Genomic DNA, 19,946 nt, shown 5'->3' with positions numbered 1-19,946 from the left:
ACCCACCATCTGCACTTATGAGCCTCAGCTCCCTGGACTGCACAGTCGTAACAGGTCACAGCACCTCACGGCTGCGGCGGAGTTCACAAGTAATGCACGGTTAAGTGTCTGAAGGCTTAACGGACGTGTGTGTTTATTATTTCATGTCTTTAGTTCTTTGAACACAGGCCTAGAAAGAACTTGCCAGTCTTGTTCCAAAAGGGCTCAAGGCGGGAAGCAAGCACTGGCCTGAACCTGTGAGCCACCAGGCAGATTACGAGGGGCGGAGGCCAGAACACCAGCCCGCCCCCCAGGCCCCGCTCGCTCTGCCCACCCTCCCGCCCACCGGGCTGTGAAAGGCTGCTGCCCCCCAGCCTCTGCTGAGCTCGACTGAGCCTGAGCTTGGCTCCTTTGCCAGAGCATCTTCCCCGCAAGACGTCTGCTCCCGGCGCCCGAGATGTGCCGACCCTCCCACCAGGGCCCCTAGGGCCTAACCCTGTATCGGGGTGGATCTCAACATCACTGACCAGAGGAACTTCAGAAAACAACTTCAGGGATGTGTCCTAAGAGCTCCTTTCAGTGGCATTTTCTCTCCTTTACAAGTTGAGGGAAAACCCGAGTCATGACCAATTTTTTGTAGTTGCCTGAGATTGTATCTCCGGTCAAACTGTAAGAAGCTGCCAGTGTTTACAGTGTACAGCAGACTTGAGTACTGGGCAGTTAATGTTCAGCGCAATGTGTGTGTTTCTCTATAAGCATTTGCTAAGTGTTCGTAGCCTGGAAACACCACAAAAACTTTCACTCACCTCCACTTCTATGGGAAACGTGTAGCAGCGCTTCAGGTCTATCAGATTTTCAAAAATGAGCAAGTTCTGTGAATGCAAAGCCCCACATGAAGATGCCTGAGTGCCAGGTGGTGATGCCGGGCGCTGACGCCACCCCGGGGTCCCGCCCTCCGCGTCCGCATGCAGGGCTGGAGGAGCACACCCACCGCGGCTCGGGCGGCGCAGACCCCGGGCAGCCCGGCCGGCAGTCGGGAGGGGCCTACCTTCTCCGGCTTCTCACTGAACAGGAAGCCCTGGTAAAACTTGAGCTCGGTGAAGACACAGCGGATGGCGGCGATGGCGCAGTTGTAGGCGGCACAGTGGTACAGCCGCCTGCGCTCCAGCAGCTGGGCCTCCCCCGCCATGTTCTCCGTGAAGGCGTCGTGGCACAGCCTGCGGGCAGCCGGGCGAGTGTCAGTCCATCCGGGGGGTGAGCCGGCCCCACGGGCGCCCACACCCACACCTACCGGGGCTGCAACAAGCCGGGTGGGCAGTGGCCCAGCCTGAGGGGCAGGAAGGGCTCTACCAGGCGGGGCCTGAACTGACCCTGGGGAAGCAGCATACGGGCACTGTGAGGGCATGGAGGGGTGGCAGCGGCGGAGGCAGGGGTGGCTGCCACACCCAGGAGCCCGGTCTCGCCCTGCCAGCTGCGGCCAGCCACCGTGAGCACGTGAGCACGGTGTGCACGTGAGCACGGTGCAGTCAGAGCACGGCCACCCCACATCTACGCTGCTGCCAGCTGCTCCACGGGGCCCAGGAAGCCGGAGCAGTTACTGCCCAGCCCTCGAGGGGAGAAGCCTGCCGGCCCCTGCTACTAGGACGCGGTCCCTCTGAAGGGCTTCAGGCTGGGAAACAAAACAATCAGGTTCCTGTAACATATGGACGGTCACTCTGGCAGCAGGGCTGAGAGCGGCAGGCCTCGGGGTGGGGAGACTTATTACGCAGGAGGCCACTGAGGCGCTTCACCAGCAACCCCAGTGCCACACGAGCCACTGGTTCCAGGAGCCCCGCGGACATAATCCACCAGCTCTGGGGCCGGCAGGGTGTGTGCAGAGGTTGAAGAGATTCAGAAGGAAAAATAACACGACCCCCAAGACGCTCATGGTGACAACGTCACCCACTGAGGAGGACATGCGAGGAGAGGGTTGGAGGAGCTGAAGGTGAGCCTGCAGAGACCTGGCACACCGGTGCCCGACACTCAGAGGAGCCTCACCAGAAGGCCGGCTCCGGAGGAAATGGATCTGACTACTCTGTGCGTTACGAAACGTCTGCTTAGAAGTATGTGACACTCCTTTAATTTTGAATGACAGAAAAAATAAAATACACTAAATCCCTCCTTACTGTGAATCATACCACTAGAAACATATCAAGCTATTGAGGGAGAAAAGACAGTAGGAAAAAACAGTAAAAGAAAAAGCTTTAATCTGCATAGAAGATGTGTCTAGGATAGAACGTTACCCAATAACATGCTGAATTAACGTCCATCTAAGTAGTCTGTACATAGGAAAACTATAAAAATTCGTTTAAACATTTACTCACATTATATACATGCATAAAAATATACGCATCACAGATATTAACAAATTAAATACAATCCGAAATTAAGTAAACCCTTACTTGATGAGGGTCTTTGTAAGCTCATTTCCTTCTGCGACACGCGAGCCGTGGAACACCTGATTAATTTTAGATTCCTTGGAGTGAACATCACCTTTCGGAAGACGAGAGTACATCACATCGAGCAGCTTATAGTAGCCCATCTTCTTGGTGATTTGAGTATCAAAGGAAGATTCATTCAGCTAAGAAAAGATAACATGAAAAGTATTTTACTGACTAAATGAAATTTAATACTCAATGCCCTTTACATTGAAAATAATTTTAACAAAGATGTTAAACCACTTCAACAAGAGGTAGCCCAAGAGCTAAAACGTGGATGTAAGTGTTGATGTGTTCTACTTAGTGTGGCAGCAAGTACTGACTTCATCTCAGTGAAACTCATTTGGGACTTCTGGCCTCCAAAGCTGTGAGAGGATAAACTTGTGCTCTAGGCCACCAAGCTTATGGTGATTTATTACGGCAGGTTAAGGAAACTAATACACATTTTGGTACCAAGAGCTGGAGCTCTACTGCAACAAATGAAAAAAATACGTTAAGTGGCTTTGGAATTGAGCAGAGGGTAGAGGTAGAAAAAATTTTTGCCATGCATGACAGAAAAGGCCTAGCTTGCCCTGTAGAGACCACTGTTAGGAAATATCGACATTAAAGGCACTGCTGGTGAGGGCTCAGAAGGAAGTGAACAGAAAGCCAATGTTGTCTTAGGGAATGCCCGTCACCATAAACATATTTTTATTAGAAATATGGACATTAAAGTAGTTGCTGGTGAGGTCTCAAAAGGAAATAAGTACCAGATTTTTGGAAACTGGAGGACAGAGGATCCTTGTTAGGCGGCTAACAAGAAAACTTAGCTGAACAGTGTTCTGAAGTGCAGAAAGCAGAACTTGCAGGCTGTGCACTTGAACACTGAGCTGAGAGGGTTTCCAAGTAAATTTGCTGGAGGTACTGCCTGGCTTCTCCTTTGCCGCTTATAATAGAATGTGAGGTGTGAGAAATTACTTGAGACAAAAACAGCCAAGCAAAAAGAACCAGAACTCGATGACCTGGGAAGTTCTCAGCCCGTGCAGACTGCAGAAGACGCTAGCGTCAGGAGACTGGCTGCTGGGAAAGCATGCTTCAGCGAGAAGCCTGAGGGCATGGCTGAAGAAACGAAGCCTGTGGCTCACGGCTGCGCTCGGCCACCTCACAGAAGCCACGCACAGGGAAGGGACTCTCCTATCTCACAGAGGGAATCTCCAGAATAAGCATGAAAGAGACAGAAGGTTTCTGAGAATGTTACACCAGATGAACTGAAAGGGACAGAGACAAAATGAAATGGAAAAAAGGATGTTGTACTCCCCAAATTCTACAGGCAACAAACAAAGCTACTCAGCTGCAAACACCTGCTAACCTTCAAGAAAAAAGAAGAATGACTCCAAGGATGGAGTCTCTGCCCAGAAGGCAGAGCACCAGGCCACAGAGCATTATTCCCAGGTCTTGAAACCTAATGGATTTGCCCAGCCGGATTTTAAACTTGCTTTGGAAAACAGACTCCTTCCTTCCATTTCTCCTATTTGGAACAGGAATGTCTATAATTACCATCCTATGCCTGTCCCACCACTGTGTTTTGGAAGCAAATAATCTGTTTTCTAGTTTCACAGGTCCAAAAATGGAGAGAGGTTGGCCCCAAGATGGATCACACCCAAAACCTACCCATATCTGGTTTATATGATTTAGATGATGAGATTTGGGACTTTGTGCTAATAATATTTAGATGAGGTTTTGGACTTATAAGTTGATGTTGTAATGGGTTTAGACTGTGTCAGGCTGAATAAAGCCCCAAAAAGATACCCACATTCCAATGCCTCAGACCTGTGACTGTTACCTTGTACAACAGAAGGGATGAGACAGGTGAAATGAAGCAAAGGATTCTGAGAAGATTATCCAAGTGGGCCCAAAATGCAATCATATTTACAGGCAGGAGGCAGAGAGAGACTAGACAGAACTGCGGAAGCTGGAAGCACCTAAATGTCCATCGACAGAGGAGTGGATAGAGAAGCTGAAGCTGTGGTGCACAGATACGATGGAATACTACTCAGCCATGAAAAGAATGAAATAATGCCATTTGCAGCAACACGGATGGACCCAGACATAATCATACTAAGTGAAGTCAGACAAAGACAAACACCATATGTATCACTTATATGTGGAATCTAAAGTATGACACAAATGAACTTAGTTGCAAATCAGAAACAGACTCACAGGCACAGAGAACAGACTGGTGGTTACCAAGGGGGAGGGGAGGCGGAGCGGATAAATTGGGAGTTTGGGATTAGCAGATACAAACCACTACACATACAACAGATAAACAACAAGGACCTACTGTATAGCACAGGAAACATTCAGTACCTTGCAATAAACCATAATGGAAAAGAATTTGAAAAAGAATAGACACATGTACATGTATAACTGAAACACTTTGGTGTGCACCTGAAACTAACACAACACTGTAAGTCAACTACACTTCAATAAAAGAAGAAAAATGGCGGACTGTTTAAAACAGAAGAGGAGGACGACGAAGCCAAGTGACCTGAGAAGCACGGGAAGGGGCACCGTGGCCACGAGCCAAGGGGTGCTGGTGCCTCTGGAGGCTGTTGGCAGGGTGAGCAGTCTCCTCCCCAGAGCCTCCGGAGCAAGTGCAGCCCCAGGAAACGGTTTCTGATTTCTGGTCTCCAGAGAAGATACAGATTTTCTGATTTCTATTTCTATTCAGGTTCTGATTTCTATTTCTCCAGAGAAAATAAAGGCCTGTGGCTCTAAGCCACATCTGTGGTCCCCTGTGACAGCAGCCTGAGGAAACTAACGCAGACACCACGTGCCTGCAGGCTGAGACCAGGACACGGAGGCGACGCTCCCTGAGCTGCAGACGCCCCTGACTGAACACATGGCAGTTTCTAACGACACTGACCATGGAGACCTGTCAACTCTTATTAACATTCAATTTAATAACAGACTACGATACCTTTACAAATCTGGACTTCAACACATCAATGGCATCCACCACAATGCTGCTAAAGAAGTCTCTCAAAGCACTCAAGTCACAGTGCCACAACAGAGTGAGGAGAACGCGGTCCACAGTCGCTTGGCGGGTGACGCTGGGAAGGAGGTCATCCCTCCTGAACATCCCGTACACACTATCCAGAAGCCCTAACTGTGTTGCACATGAACTCCTAAGAAAAAGAGAAAATTACATGCACATTCAGGCTTGCAACAAATATTTCATGACGGCCTACTACATTCCAAGCAAAGTGAACACCAATGACTATGAATCAGAAAAATACCTTTAAAGATCATATGTATAAAAACCAGGAAATACAAGAAGCATTTATACATAGGTCATGTTATTTTACTCATCCCCAGAAATCCTCATGCCTATTTAGACATTAGGAAAAAGAATTTTTTTCATTTACTTTCAATATGGTCTTTCTGGAAGGCTTTGGAAGAGACTCAGCCTCGACACCATCATGTATCCCAGAACCTGAAACTCATGAATCCTGATCAGACAATTCCAGCCTCTTCCTCAGTAATGAACCACCATTCCTACTTGCCAGGCAGAGAGAATTCAGCTGGCCCTTTGTTTTCTCATCTGGGTAACACGGTATATGAATGATCACCTATACGATTCCGTCTATACATCTATTAATTAAGAATAGCGTTAGCTTCCCCGCCTATAAAAATAAGAGGTTAGGACTGAATGATCATTAAAATCCTTTCCAGTTCTAAAATCTCGATGCTCAGAAGTTAGCTATGACCCAGAGCAAAAATACTGGATTTGAACGTCATTCAGTCACAAAAATTTGAGGTTGCAGGACACCCCTAGATCTACATGGGCTCTGCAATATTCATCTGGACACTGTCCTAGATTTCAATTCTCTCAAGGAGCATCCTGCTTTGAGCACAGTGGAGATGCACAGCCCTTACACAGAAACCTAAAGGAAAGAGGAGGAAAAGGAAAAGAGCATAAATGGGCCAACAGATGGGTTTACTGAAAAATAAATGCAAATGAGCATTAAATATATGAATATATGTTCCATTTTACTCATAATAAAAGAAATACAAATTAGAGCAACACTGAGAAATCCTTTCTCCCCTATTAACGCTGGAGAAAATCCAAATGTTTGACAATATACTCTATTGGCAAGGCTGTGATGAAACATACTTTCATCCACTGCTGGAAGGAATGCAAATAATACAGCCTCCAAAAGGGGATGTGGTGATACCTAGCAAAGTCACAAATGCATTTACCTTTTCACTCACATTTACAAATCCACTCCAAAGCTACACTGGCAAAATACAACATGACATGTGCACAGGGCTATTCGCTATGCCATTACTCTCATCAGCAAAAGACTGACCAAAAGCCCATCAGTAGGGGCTGCTTCAAAATACTTGGTACTTCCACACAGTGAATAATTACACAGTTGTTTAAAAAAAAAAAAAGGAAAGCAGAAGATCTCTACGTGCTGATTTAGCATGATCTGCAGAAAACATGAAGTAGAAAGAAAGGTGAAAGGACAGAAGACGATAGGAGAGGGAAGCAAGGCTCCTGAATGTAGCGCATTACGTACTTCTAACGTTCGAATCACGTATGTATTTTACATATTCAATAAGAAAATTAAGTCAAAAAAAAAACACAAAAACTTCTAAGATCTGAAAATGAATTAAAGCATACCTAATGAATTGGTATAATAACTGCACATTGAAAAACACTTTCAAGTGATTCTGGAACACAAAATTTGACTGTATATCCTCAGAGAATATATTCTAAGTAAATTATAAATAAAATTTAAAATGTTAACTTCTTCCAGCTATGATTATTCTTAGTAGTAATACTGGTAGTGTTAGTTTTGAAAATATTTTATGTGTATTATAGGATAAAGCAATTAAATACTGGTGAAATGTTATTAAAAACAACACTGAACAGAAAATAATTAAAATCTACAATGTAAGGGAAAAATAACAAAAGTAATAAAAAACCCATAACGTTAAGATTGAAAGGAAAGTATCAGGATATTTTTCTTTTCCTTAAAACAAACAAAACTATTCCTCAGTACAGCACTAACCAGTAGTAGTGCTATAACCCAGTAGCACTAAGTTCGCCGAGGACCCAGCCTGTGGTCTCTAGGTGCCGTTTCACGGGGCTCTCTAGAGAAACAGCTTGACTCTGGGTCAAGGTGAGCCTGCGGTGATCTGCTGAGCCAGAAGACATGTATAAGACATCAGAGATTAAGGAAGGCTGCCCAAGAACCTAGGAGCCGGCCGCCATGGACTCCCACTGCCACAGATGGGAACGGTGTGAACATAAAAAAAAATAACAACTGCCACTGACTGAAATTTACTTGTTTTGTTTTTAAAAGTTCTAAGACTGAAAAATATTAACTAATTTTCACAGAGACAACTGTAGCATTGGAGTAAGTTTTAGAACTGGGATGTGGAAAATCCTCCAATTTTGTCTCTCTTTTTCAAAATTGTTTTGGCTGTTAAGGGGTATTTTGCATTTCCATATAAATATTAGGAACTGCCAGTCAATTCCTGTACCCGAAAAATGAGGCTTGCTGGAATCTGGATATGGAGTGCATTAAACCTAGCAATTTGAATAGAACTGCCATGTTAACAATATTGCATCTTCCAACTCATGAGCATGGACTATCTCTCCATTTACTTAGATCTTTAATTTTTTAATTTCCTTCAGCAATAGGTTGTAATTTTTGCTGTACAAGTCTTGTGCTTCTTGTGTCAAGTTTATTCCCAAGTGTTTTATTCTTTTTGGTGCCATTATGAATGGTATTACATTTGTAATTATAGTGTCAAACGTTCTCTGTTCATAAACAGAACTACCACTGACATTAGAATACTATGTATTCTGAATCCGACAACTTTTCTATGATTGTTTATTGGTTCGAACAGTTTCTTGTAGATCTTTAGGATTCTCTGCCTTGTGCCATCTGTGAGTAGAAACAGTTAAACTTCTTTCTTTCCAAATTGACTGCCTTTTATTTCTTTTGCTTGCCTGACTGCAATGGCTAGAACCTCCAGGACTATGTTGGATAGAAAAGAACAGACGTCCTCGCCTTGTTCCCAACTTTGGAGGAAAATTCAGCCTTTCACTATTAACTATTTTGTTGGCTACTGGTTTTTCATAGATGATCTTTTGCAAGTTTTATCATCGATGAGTAAATGAGCACTGGATTTTGTCAAAACTTTATCTGCATCTACTGAAATAATGCACTCATCGTTTTCAAGAACAGAGATGATAATCTCCCACAGAAATAAAACACATATGGTTCCTGGAACCCCAGACGAGGAATGACTCACTTTCTGGCTATCTTCCTGAAAGTGGATTGAAATAACTCTTCCATAACATGCTGTTGCTCCCGACAAAGAATTTCTGTCATCAGCTCCAACAACACGGGACTCTGCGATAACTCCAATGCATCCAGAAGCTAGAGAAGAAACACACACCAATAATAATGACGATGATGATGATAATAATTGCATTGGATTTGTTTTTTGACAGTTCAAATAAAAAGGGAAAGCAAATTATAACAATTTCACAAAGATTAACAAATGCTAATATATGTCATTTTTGCAGCTATGGAATGCCTGGCATATAACAATGTTCGTTAAATATTTGAGTTTTGATTCTCTCAAAGTTTTGCAGATATTCTTCCTCCAATATCTGTTTGGGGCCCTCTCTTCACCTCCACAAGGCCTCTCCTCGGCTCTGGGCCCTCTGGGGGCGGCAGCGTGCGCCCTTCACACCACCCTCACTGCACAGCACACACACTCCAGGCTGTGGGTCCAGTGTTCTCATCTCACCTCCCATCTTCCATCTCCATGTCCTTTTGCTCTACTCTCTAGGAGACAGCTGCAATCTTATCTTCCATTTGGTGAAGGTTTTTAAATTTTTCTTTTGTGTATTTAATTTCCAAGAGCGCTTTCTTGTTCTAGTTCATGCACTTGATATACTGTCTCTCCTCTCTGAAGCTGCTCTGAACAGTCTCTTCGACGTTCTTATCTCGACTTGTTGCCTCTGCTCCCTCTGAGTTCCTTTCTCCTGTTGGTTTACACCTTTCTTAGACTGGAATCTTTCTTCAAAGGTGCCGCGACTGTCTGCACTTGCATTTACGTTAAGGGAAAGTACTAAAGATCTACCCAGAACCTTTGTGGACGTGACAACCATCTGCTGGCAGATTGCTGGGGAGCAGGAAACTCAGATGGTACCAGCATGATGGTGCAGAAAGAACACACCATTCGACAGAGAAATGAGGAGGTTACCACGTCAACCAGGCCACCAGATGCGAGGTCGCTCACAAGGGGACGTGCACGACACCTGCCTCCAGGTGTGGGGTTGTTGCCAGAAGGGTTAGCCTGAATCTCACAGCCAAGCTTGAAGCCTAACTTCCAGTTTAGAGGAAACACAGAGGGTGAGGAAAGCCAAAACGCACCTCAAGGGAGCAATCAGACAAACAGGACAGCATCCGAGAGACGCGCTCGGGCTACTTCCAAAACCCAGTGTCGCAGAGAAATAAAAGGGATGGGGGTGAAGCAGTCCTGGATTTAAAGACACCAGAGACATGACATTCGAGCCAATCGTTAATTAGATCCTGGTTTGAAAAATCCAGCCAAACACAGGGACATCTGGAGAAACGTGACCGTGCACGAAACAGCACAGGGTCTGAGAGCAGCGAGAATTTTCTTGGGCCTGGTATCAGCGTGGTGCCTGCCTCCCAGGAACGGCTGCTGCAACATTCAGGAGTGAAGCACCAGGACGTCTGCAGCTAACTCGCAAGCGTTTCAGTCAGCACACACACGCACACACAGACAAAGCAAACCGGACAAAGAGTTAACTGCTGAATACAAGAGGCGGTTATATGGATGCTTGTTGACTATTCTTCCAACTTCTCTGCATGTTGGAAAGAAAAAAGTCACATCAGGGTAGGGAGGAGAGAACCCACGTGGATGGGTGGTTTGTAAACAGCCTTTCCGTGTGGCTGCGTGGCTTCTGTACAGGATGGTGACTGGGTCCCACAGACCAGAGACCCAGGAATGAGCTGGAAACCTTTTAAGGCTAGACTCAGAATCACAAGCATCACTTCCACTGCATTATTTTCTTGTTACTAGTGAGTCCTTAAGGACAACCCATATGCAACAGGAGAAAAATCAGACTACGTTGCTCAAAATGTATGACGTCTCTTTTTTCCCCATGTGACGGAAAGTCACACCATAAAAACATGTGGACGGGATACACTGGTGCAGACATCCTTGGAGAGTATGTGTATCTCTACCCTGGCACTTATTACAGTGTGTTTTAATCATCGTTTCTTCCTTACTTTACTATAAGCTCCTTGAAAACAAGACAGTATCTTTATTATTGTTGAGTCCATCACGAGTATGGGCGACCACCACCTACCCTCTCTCCAATGGTGATTCTCTCGTTTTCCCTGCTGGCTGGCCCCTGAGTTTTAGCTGAGTATACTGCTGCCCAAAATAAGAACATTCACAGTCTCACTCGCTTGTATGTGGCAAGTGGGTTATCAGCAGAATTAATACATGCAAGGTCTGGATTAAGCCCTTAAAGGAAAGGGATGCTCTCTCCTGCCCTCTCCTCCCTCCTGTTGGCTAGAACGGACAAGATAGGAGCTGGATCAGCCAACCTGGACAAGGTAGATGCTACGTGTGGGGGACAACAGAAAAGAAGAAGGTAAAGGAGACGGGGTCCCTGTAGAGGATCTAGAACTGTACAGGAGGGAGAGAACCTAGCTTCTTGGCTAAGCCCCCGGTGTTTCGGGAACTTACGCTGTATATTAACTAAGTGATACCCACTAGATATTTCTCAAATGACCACTAGTCAACTAAACTTCAGAAACTGCACCATAGGTGATATTCTATTTCTTAGCTCTCTTCGGTATTATTCTTCAAAGCTTATACATTACACATAAAATATTTCACAATTTTTAAATGGGAGAAAAATTAGCCCCAAAGGATTCAGGTACACATCGGCCCCCACAGACAAGCTTTCAAAATGAGTTAAAATGAATCCTTCGAGTTAGAACACTCTCTGACTCTGAATATTTCACTAACTTCTTTTCACCAAGAAATGTTAACAGGAAACAAGCAGTGCTTAATTTTAGTTGCAACTACTAAAAACTAACCTTTTTCATACAGTCCGCGTAGTTATTGTATCGCAGAGTCCCCGGGGGAAACTCTTCAGACTTCATAGGGAAATTAGAAACAATGAACTTCCCGAGAACCTGCTTCAGCTCCTGCAGATGGCCTCCAGTGAGACTGGTGAAGAATGGGAGCAGAATCACAGCCTGGCCCTGCAGAGCGAGCGCAACATGAGACTGGCTTAGGGATTCCACACAACGAGTGCAACGACTGCTTTCTAAAGACTGCGCCAAGAAAGCACCACACGTGTGCACTCCGGGCCCACTTCAGGACACCTCCTCGGCAGCGTCAAACCCACCAGCAAGACGCGGCCTGGCCCTCGGCTTCCACTCTCGGGCTCGCGGGCTGAGGCAGGGCTGTCCCGTGTGAGCACAGGACAGGGCAGCCTGACTCTGCGTGTGGATCTCCTCTGCAAACGCAGCCTCTACTAGAAGCGCGCTGCCTGAGTTCTGTGAGAAAAGACTATTGTGAATACCCTACGGGGCGACTGCGGAACTCAGGGCTTCAGAGCACTCGGTGTGCTTCCTTCCTCCCTTGGGTAGCAGGTCAGTTCCCAGACCTCCTCATGTTGAGAAATGTGAAACCTGACTAATCACATACAGCAGAAAATTCCAAAGAAATACCCTCACGATCCACTACAAAGATGGTTTTCAGGAAGGCCACACTTTACTGGAGTGTAAAATCTAATTACTACAGGACTTTAAAATTACAAAATCTGTTAAGTTCTTGACCCTAAAAGTAAGAGAGATATTTTCTGTTATTAATTAACAGAAAGATGACTGAGGGCCACAGAAGCTGGTGACGGGTACCCGGGCGTCACTGTGCTGGTCTCTCTGCTTCTGAATATGTCTGAAATTTTCCATAATAAGAAAACAGAAAATATCACAAATACACAAAAATACAGAACAGGAAAAAAAATGGAGAACATAATCTGAAAAACATCTTTTCAACCACTTACCTTTAAATGTAGACCCAAATTCGGATCAGCAAGTAGACTAACATACGTTGTAAAAACTTCTGGGAACGCACTGTGATTTGTATTAAAAGATACAGATGAATCAATCTAAAGGAGGGAAAATGAAAACACATTTCTACATTATGCCTCTAATTTCCTTTAATACATTTTTCCGTTTTTAAATTTCAGAAATGACCTATACATTTGTTCTTGGGCGCCAACAGCATTTCAACAATTCCTGTTCTGAAATATTTTAAAACTATCTGCTAAGACAATGCACGTAAAGCTACACTGAGAAGATAAAGAATAAGAAATGAAAATGAGAATAAAAGATAATTACGTAAAATAATGGAAAAGTATAAAATATAAAGTAATCAGCAATTGTCCAAGTTATTTTTTATTTGTCAAACCAATGAGCTTTTCAAGAAGCCTCCATCGAATTTTTAAAGACATAAGCGACAGACGCAGCTACATTTTCAAGGTCTCTCAGAATACCTGCAGAATTTTTGCCAGCAAGGTCAGCACGGCCATTTTGCTGTCCGGGGCAGCATCCCTGGCCCACCACGGGCCGCAGCTCCTCCAGCTCTGCAGGATGGCACCCACCAGTTCCAGGCCTTGGTGCTTCTGACTGGCTCGGTCCCGGAAGCTCTGATCCAACAGGCCATTCAGAACGGCGCTCACCTGAGACAGCGCGGGGTGAAGCAAGAACTCTTACCATCAAGGCTGACAGACACGCAACAGAATTTACTGTCATTTTTCAAAGCTATTCTTGGAAAATGAAGATGCTATTCCTAGAACAGCTGTTTACTTCACAACTCCTCATATCTGAAAACAGCACTTTAACATGTAAATTTTCCCACAAAGGCATACGGTGGTCCCCTTTATGAAATAATGCTTAAACTGCTATCTGTTGTTTTCTTGGTCGGGGCCATTCTCCATGGCAGGGGAAATCAGCTCTCTCTGGTCACCATCACCACCAGATGCACTCATACATGCACACACACACAGGCACGCACACAGGGACACACACACGCTTAGAAACAGCACACACACACATGCACACACGGAAACGCACAGAGTGAAACACACACATGTACACGCACACAGGGACACATGGACACGGGCACACAAGGGCACAGGGAGGTACATGCACATCTCCTGTCCTACTGCCTTCCCAACAGTGATCTCCTAAATTCGGTTAGATTAATTCAATATTCCTGCTGTTGTGACAGGTAGCTCCGCTCACAGATGATCCGAGCTGAGTACTAGCACACATTTCCTTCCTCACATAACATTTTGATCTCCCTGAAGTGAGTACCTGACGCTTGAACAACTCGGGTTTGAACTGCGTGGGTGCACTTAACGTGGAAACGCGCGCTACGGCGCCGCGCGGTCTGCAGGAGGGGGATCCGTGGACACGAGGGCCGACTGTACAGACAGTTGTACGTGGACGTTCGCCTGGCAGAGGGACAGCACCCCAGCTCCCCCACCCCTTAGCTGTTCTCAACGTGACTGTCACTGTTGTCATCAAACTCTCCCAAATTCACTACGTCTTCTCTAGACGTGCAAACGCATCAGGGAGGCTGTGAGCCATCTCTGGGGCACCACCTCGGGAGGGTCAGGGACACCAGTCCGGGTCTTGAGTGGAGGCCACCACCCCCCGCCCCCAGGAGACTCGTCGGCAAACTTCCCGGACCCCACGCCCTCCTTTTTCCCAGCTTCTGCTCCATCTCGGTGGAGAACTTCCCCCGGCAGCTTCCCAGCAAGAGGAGCACAGGACACAGACCCCCATGGGGACCTGGCACACCTGAAACACCTGCACTCGGCTCTCACTCATAATCGTTAATCCTTCCCACTCAGGTGAGAAGTACTCTTTCCGAAACTGTGCACGAAATCTGGCTCACTGTCTCCCAGGCTGCACTCTGCTGTTGCAAACACAACCGTCATCCAGGTTCCTAATCCTTTTGAAAGACCTTTGGGTTTTTTCTCTTGTAGAAACTTTTCAGCATCTTCTCTCCTGGGGAACCCCTAAGGTTTCAAATTTTCAAGAAGTGTGCTCCGTGTGGAGCTGTTTCCATACAATGCACTGGACATTCGATGGCCTTTTCCATCTGAAACTCAGAATGGTCATTCCTGAAACGTTATCCATGAAGCCTCTACTTGGCTCGTCCTCTGTCAGGGGTGGAGGCCATGGAGCTGGACCTTGTAGATAGATTCCAAGTTTCCTCATCGCTTCTCCATTTTCTGATTTGTAACCTTACTCTACTCTCCATGAGAGTTCCTGAATTTTATCTTCCAAATCCACTTCATCCTTAATTTGTGATATCTATGTTTAATTCACAAATTTTCTTTCTTGTTCTCTGATATTCTTTCTCAATAGCGATTCTTGTTTCACGGATACAGTGTCTTCTCTCACCTCTGAAGTTTCTTTCTTTTTACACCCCATCTCACTGAATAATCTCTGTTTCAGGTGCCTTTTCCCTGCCCGTCCTTTCAGAAGCCCTGTCCTGAATAATCTCTGTTTCAAGTGCCTTTTCCCTGCCTGTCCTTTCAGAAGCCCTTTCCTGAATAATCTCTGTTTCAAGTGCTTTCTCCCTGCCTGTCCTTTCAGAAGCCCTTTCCTGGAGCGCCTGGTGCTTCACAGTGGTCGGTACCCACTGAGGAACGGACAGAAGCGTGAGCAGCGGGCAGGGCTCACCAGCAGCGAGGACACTGGAAGTAGATCTAGTTGGGCTGGGATAACGGTATCTTGATTTTCTCTTAGGCTTTTCAGCACAGTCTGAAATCCTGCCTGAGGGTGTATCTAGCTGACTGTGTTCTGAGAGCCAAATTGAAGAAAATGGCCTAACGCCTCAAGGTTCAGAACTTGGACGGGCTTTCACTTAATTCCCCAGAAGGTATCCTTACATCACAAAGGATCATAAAAAGACCACTAGTAACAATTATACACCAACAAACTGGACAACCTGGAAGAAACAAATAAATTCCTAGAAGCAAACAACCTATCAAGGCAGAATCATGGAGAAATAATCTGAACAGACCAATTACTAGCAAGGAGACTGAATCAGTAATCAAAACATCCCAACAAACAAAAGTCCAGAATCAGATGGCTTCAATAGCGAATTCTACCGAAACAATCAAAGAAGAACTAACACCTTCTCAAATTCTGCCAAAGAAGTGGGCGGGGAGGGGGGCACGGAGGAAGCACTTTCAAACTCATTTTACATGGCCAGCGTCACCCTGACACCAACACCAGACGAGGACACCTCAAGAAAAGAAAATTACAGGGAAATATCCCTGAGGAACACAGATGCAAATATCCTCAACAGAGTGTGAGCAAAGCAAATTCCGCAGCACATTAGAAGGGCCACACACCGTGATCAAGCGGGGTTTACCCCAGGTACGCAAGGATGGTCCAGTGTCTGCAAATCAATCAAGGTGATACACCACAGTAACAAAACAGAGGTTAAAAATCATCGGATCATCTCAACAGATGCAGAAAAAGCATTTGACAAAACTCAACGTCCATTCATGATAAAAACTCTCAACAAACAGGTATAGAGGTAATGTACCTCAGCGTAATAAAGGCCATATATGACAAGTCCACAGCTAACATCAAACTCAACAGTGGAAAGCTGTAAGCTTTTCCCCTAAGATCAGGAAAAAGACTAGGATGCCCACTCTCGCCACTTTCATTCAACACAATTTCAACATAATATTGGAAGTTCTAGTCATAGCAGTCAGACAAGAAAAAGAAATAAAAGGTATCCTTTCACTCAGAAAAAGCAGAACAGTCTCTATCTGGAGATGATAGGATATATAGAAAACCCTCAAGACTACCAAAAAACTGTTAAAACTAATCTAAAAATGTAGTGAAGATACAGGATACAAAATCAATATACAATTATAACATTCTACATAATAGTATGAATACATAATAGTTCTCAAAAAGATTTGAGAACATGAATAAATGTTTGGATAAATTGAGAGACATACTATAGAAAACGTGGCTTAATTTTTTTAAAGAGGTCACCTTGGTTTAAATATGCTCTATACACATTGTATCACCACTCAAAATCCCTGTATGTTGTGGAGAGGGCTGTAGGAAACTTGGCAAAATGATTCTAAATTTCACTTTAAAGAAAATGTGTAAGTATAGCTTGAAGAATTCTGAAAAACAAAAATACTAAGAAGGAACACTGCCTTACCAGATGTTAAAGTGTATTTTAAAATTGCTGAAATTAAAACAACGTGGTACTGGCTGAAAAACAGATAGGTAAGTAACAAATTAAACAACCTCCAACCTAAATTTGTATAGAGATTCGGATCTGAAAAAGTTAGAAACTTGAATTAATGAGGAAAATATCCATTTGTGAATGAATGTTTGTCCAATATATATCTATTTAGGAAAAAATATTTCTACAGTGCTGTTTGCATTACTTCCATTTGTTTAAAAAAGAAATTATAAAAGTAACAGAAGAAAACATGGGCAGATAGATTTTAGGGATAATATTGGGATGGAGAAAGGCTTTCTAAGTATGACATGAAAAACAGATCAACTGAAAAGAAGACTGGTATCTTCTTTAACTATAAAAAACCAAATACTTCTGTACGGAATAAACACTCCAACTGAGAAAGACAAATGGTCAGTAGGAAAAAGGACTTTCTGCATACATGACAGACAGAGGTCTGCTACACTTAGTATACAGAAATTTTACAAATTAATAAGAAAATACAGGGCTCCCCTGGTGGCGCAGTGGTTGAGAGTCCGCCTGCCAATGCAGGCAACGCGGGTTCGTGCCCTGGTCCGGGAGGATCCCGCATGCCGCGGAGCGGCTGGGCCCGTGAGCCATGGCCGCTGAGCCTGCGCGTCCGGAGCCCGTGCTCCGCAACGGGAGAGGCCACAGCAGTGAGAGGCCCGCGCACCGCAAAAAAAAAAAAAAAGAAAGAAAATACAACCCAAGAGAAAAATGGCAAAACACAAAACTACGGCATATACCAGAAACACGCTGGCTGCTCAAAAAAAATCAGTGTGAAACCAAGATCAGAAGAATTGAGGAACTAACGTTAAACTTGGGGATAAAAGTACAAAGTGGGATTCTCACCACTGGAGTAGTACAGTGCTTTTGCTATGGTTCAAAGCACTTCAAACTTCACTACGTTGCTTAAAGAAATACCTAGGTTATATACTTGATTCTAATCTTCACTAAAGATGTTTCTTTAGAAAAAAGGTATCTTTACCCTCAACTATGCCCAGGGTCCCCCAGACAAGAGGGTCTGCGCCTCCAGCCTCCTGCACCTCGCAAGGACAGGGAGAGCCCACGGGAGCCGGCTAACAGTCACCCGATTCCCCCACTGCTCCAGGCCGCCTGCACACCAAGGCCTCACTGCAGCCTTCTCGGACTCTGAAGTCTGTTACTGCTTGTCCTTTTGCTTTCTAGCTTCCAAAATGTTGTCACTCTTGTCTTTTCTCCTTTTCTGTATCCTTTAAGACTGTGCTTTCAAAAAAACAAAAAAACAAACCACACTGTAGAGGGAGCTAGGGAGGAGGTGGCGATAAATGAGTATGGTTTCTTCCCCGTAAGTCTGAAGAGCTTACAAGCTCGAAATGCTGTATTTCCTGAGTGTTGTGGGTCTACTGCGATCTTATTTCAAACTGCTAAAAATGCAAACTTCTAGCGCAATCCACAAAATCTCCCCTACAAGAGACAACAGCACCGCTCGGAACAAAGCTTATTAGCTCAGCAGGACATCATGCCTCTCCCTTAGAACGATCATTCCAACAGTCAGTTTTTGATTGTCTACCGACCAAGTTAAATTTCAAAATTTTGTGTTTAGCAAACAAATCAACTATATACTAAATACTGATCTGGAATTCCTTGGCGCAGTGGTTAAGAATCCGCCAGCCAATGCAGGGGACCCAGGTTCGAGCCCTAGTCCAGGAAGATCCCACACACCGCGGAACAACTAAGCCCACGCGCCACAACTACTCAGCCTGTGCTCTAGAGCCTGCGCGCCACAACTACTGGAGCCCACGCACCACAACTACTGAAGCCCACGGGCCTAGAGCCCGTGCTCTGCAACAAGAGAGGCCACCGCAATGAGAAGCCCGCGCACCGCTACAAAGAGTAGCCCCCGCTCACCACAACTAGAGAAAGCCCGCACACAGCAATGAAGACCCAACACAGCCATAAATAAATAAATAAATGTATTAAAAAAATATATTGATCTGCACAGGTTCAATCTGAGGGGGCAAAGGGACTACAGCAGGAACACGTGGGAAATGAGGACTCAGCCTCGAGACCATGGAAGCCATGAACAGGGAGGACTGCGGCACATCAGGACCAGCCGCGGCCGGTGGGAATGAAAAGGCAGGCCAGCCTTTCCAGGGATGGAACCCGTACCCCCTGCATTTGAATGCGAAGTCTTAACCACTGGACCAGCAGGGAAGTCCCTCACTTTGTTTTACTGATGTATTATTTCAGGCATACAGCAACCCTTTTATAAGCATTACTAAAGAAAATATACTGTATTAAAAGGAAAAATCCATTACCATTTTGGGATTATCCACAGACGATTTCATGAGCTCCAATACAGCAACATCTAGATTTTTCAACAGTTCAGTGTTGATTGTTTCTGAGAACAAGCTGTAGAAATACTGTCCATGAGAGAAGCTGATGATGTTCCTCTGGGACCCTCCTGAGGATGGCATGGACACCACCGCCGTGTCCAGGAGAAGACCCACCAGGTGCTCACACTGTAAAGAGGAAAGAGAAGGGCTGTGGCACACGACTCCCCGGGCGGCTGTGAGCTCCGACAGCAGAGAACAGAGTCAGCAGGGGCCTGGTCCTGGGAGGCCTGGGTTGGTCTAACTGTAGGCGTTCAACATGGCTCCACTTTCCAGGTCTTACTTTGGGCGAGAACTCTCTCCCTGACCCACGTGTCTCCCAGTGCTCCACAGAATCTCGTGGCTGTGGCTTTGAGGGGAGAGTCTAGGAAGGCTGAGGACTGTTTGCACTCAGTGGACAAAGGGGCACGAGAAGGGGAGGTGGGTGCACTGCGGAACCACAGCTAGAGAGACTGTGAGGCCAGCCCTGCACAGCTCAGAAGGCCCTGAGCACTTTGTGGGGTGTCTGGAATGCTCCTCCAGGGCCTCTCCCACATCAGCCTCTGAAGAGTTGCCCAGGATGGAGGAAGCAGAGGCCACTGTGTCAACACAGGTCGGCTTTGCAGTCACAAATTGCTCTCTGCCTGAAGGCCTTTTGGAAATAAACTGGGATAGACAAAACTTCAGCTTAAGAAGGTCATTCTACTCCTTTTATATTAAAAATAAAAAAAAACTTTTAGAAAGTCACCTCTGGTAAATC

The 19,946-nt window shown here is 45.3% G+C and overlaps 1 protein-coding gene across 5 annotated transcripts in view; it reads right to left on the bottom strand.

The window, feature by feature from the left end:
• PRKDC (protein kinase, DNA-activated, catalytic subunit) overlaps window positions 1-19,946 on the bottom strand; it is a 152,766-nt gene that overhangs the window by 66,818 nt on the left and 66,002 nt on the right. For all 5 annotated transcript variants that reach the window (XM_079902162.1, XM_079902164.1, XM_079902165.1 and 2 more), the window contains exons 36-44: window positions 19,133-19,336; window positions 13,075-13,260; window positions 12,583-12,687; window positions 11,609-11,776; window positions 8,769-8,896; window positions 5,416-5,623; window positions 2,421-2,599; window positions 1,028-1,196; window positions 786-851 (exon numbers count right to left, since the gene is read on the bottom strand). In XM_079902162.1, the coding sequence (XP_079758288.1) occupies window positions 786-851; window positions 1,028-1,196; window positions 2,421-2,599; window positions 5,416-5,623; window positions 8,769-8,896; window positions 11,609-11,776; window positions 12,583-12,687; window positions 13,075-13,260; window positions 19,133-19,336 (1,413 nt within the window). The remainder of the gene's footprint in view (window positions 1-785; window positions 852-1,027; window positions 1,197-2,420; window positions 2,600-5,415; window positions 5,624-8,768; window positions 8,897-11,608; window positions 11,777-12,582; window positions 12,688-13,074; window positions 13,261-19,132; window positions 19,337-19,946) is intronic.

The sequence above is a fragment of the Stenella coeruleoalba genome, assembly GCF_951394435.1.
Source record: "Stenella coeruleoalba genome assembly, chromosome: 17".
Lineage (NCBI taxonomy): Eukaryota > Metazoa > Chordata > Mammalia > Artiodactyla > Delphinidae > Stenella > Stenella coeruleoalba.
The sequence above is the reverse complement of the archived record's forward strand: the minus strand, read 5'-3'. Positions and strand labels throughout refer to the sequence as shown.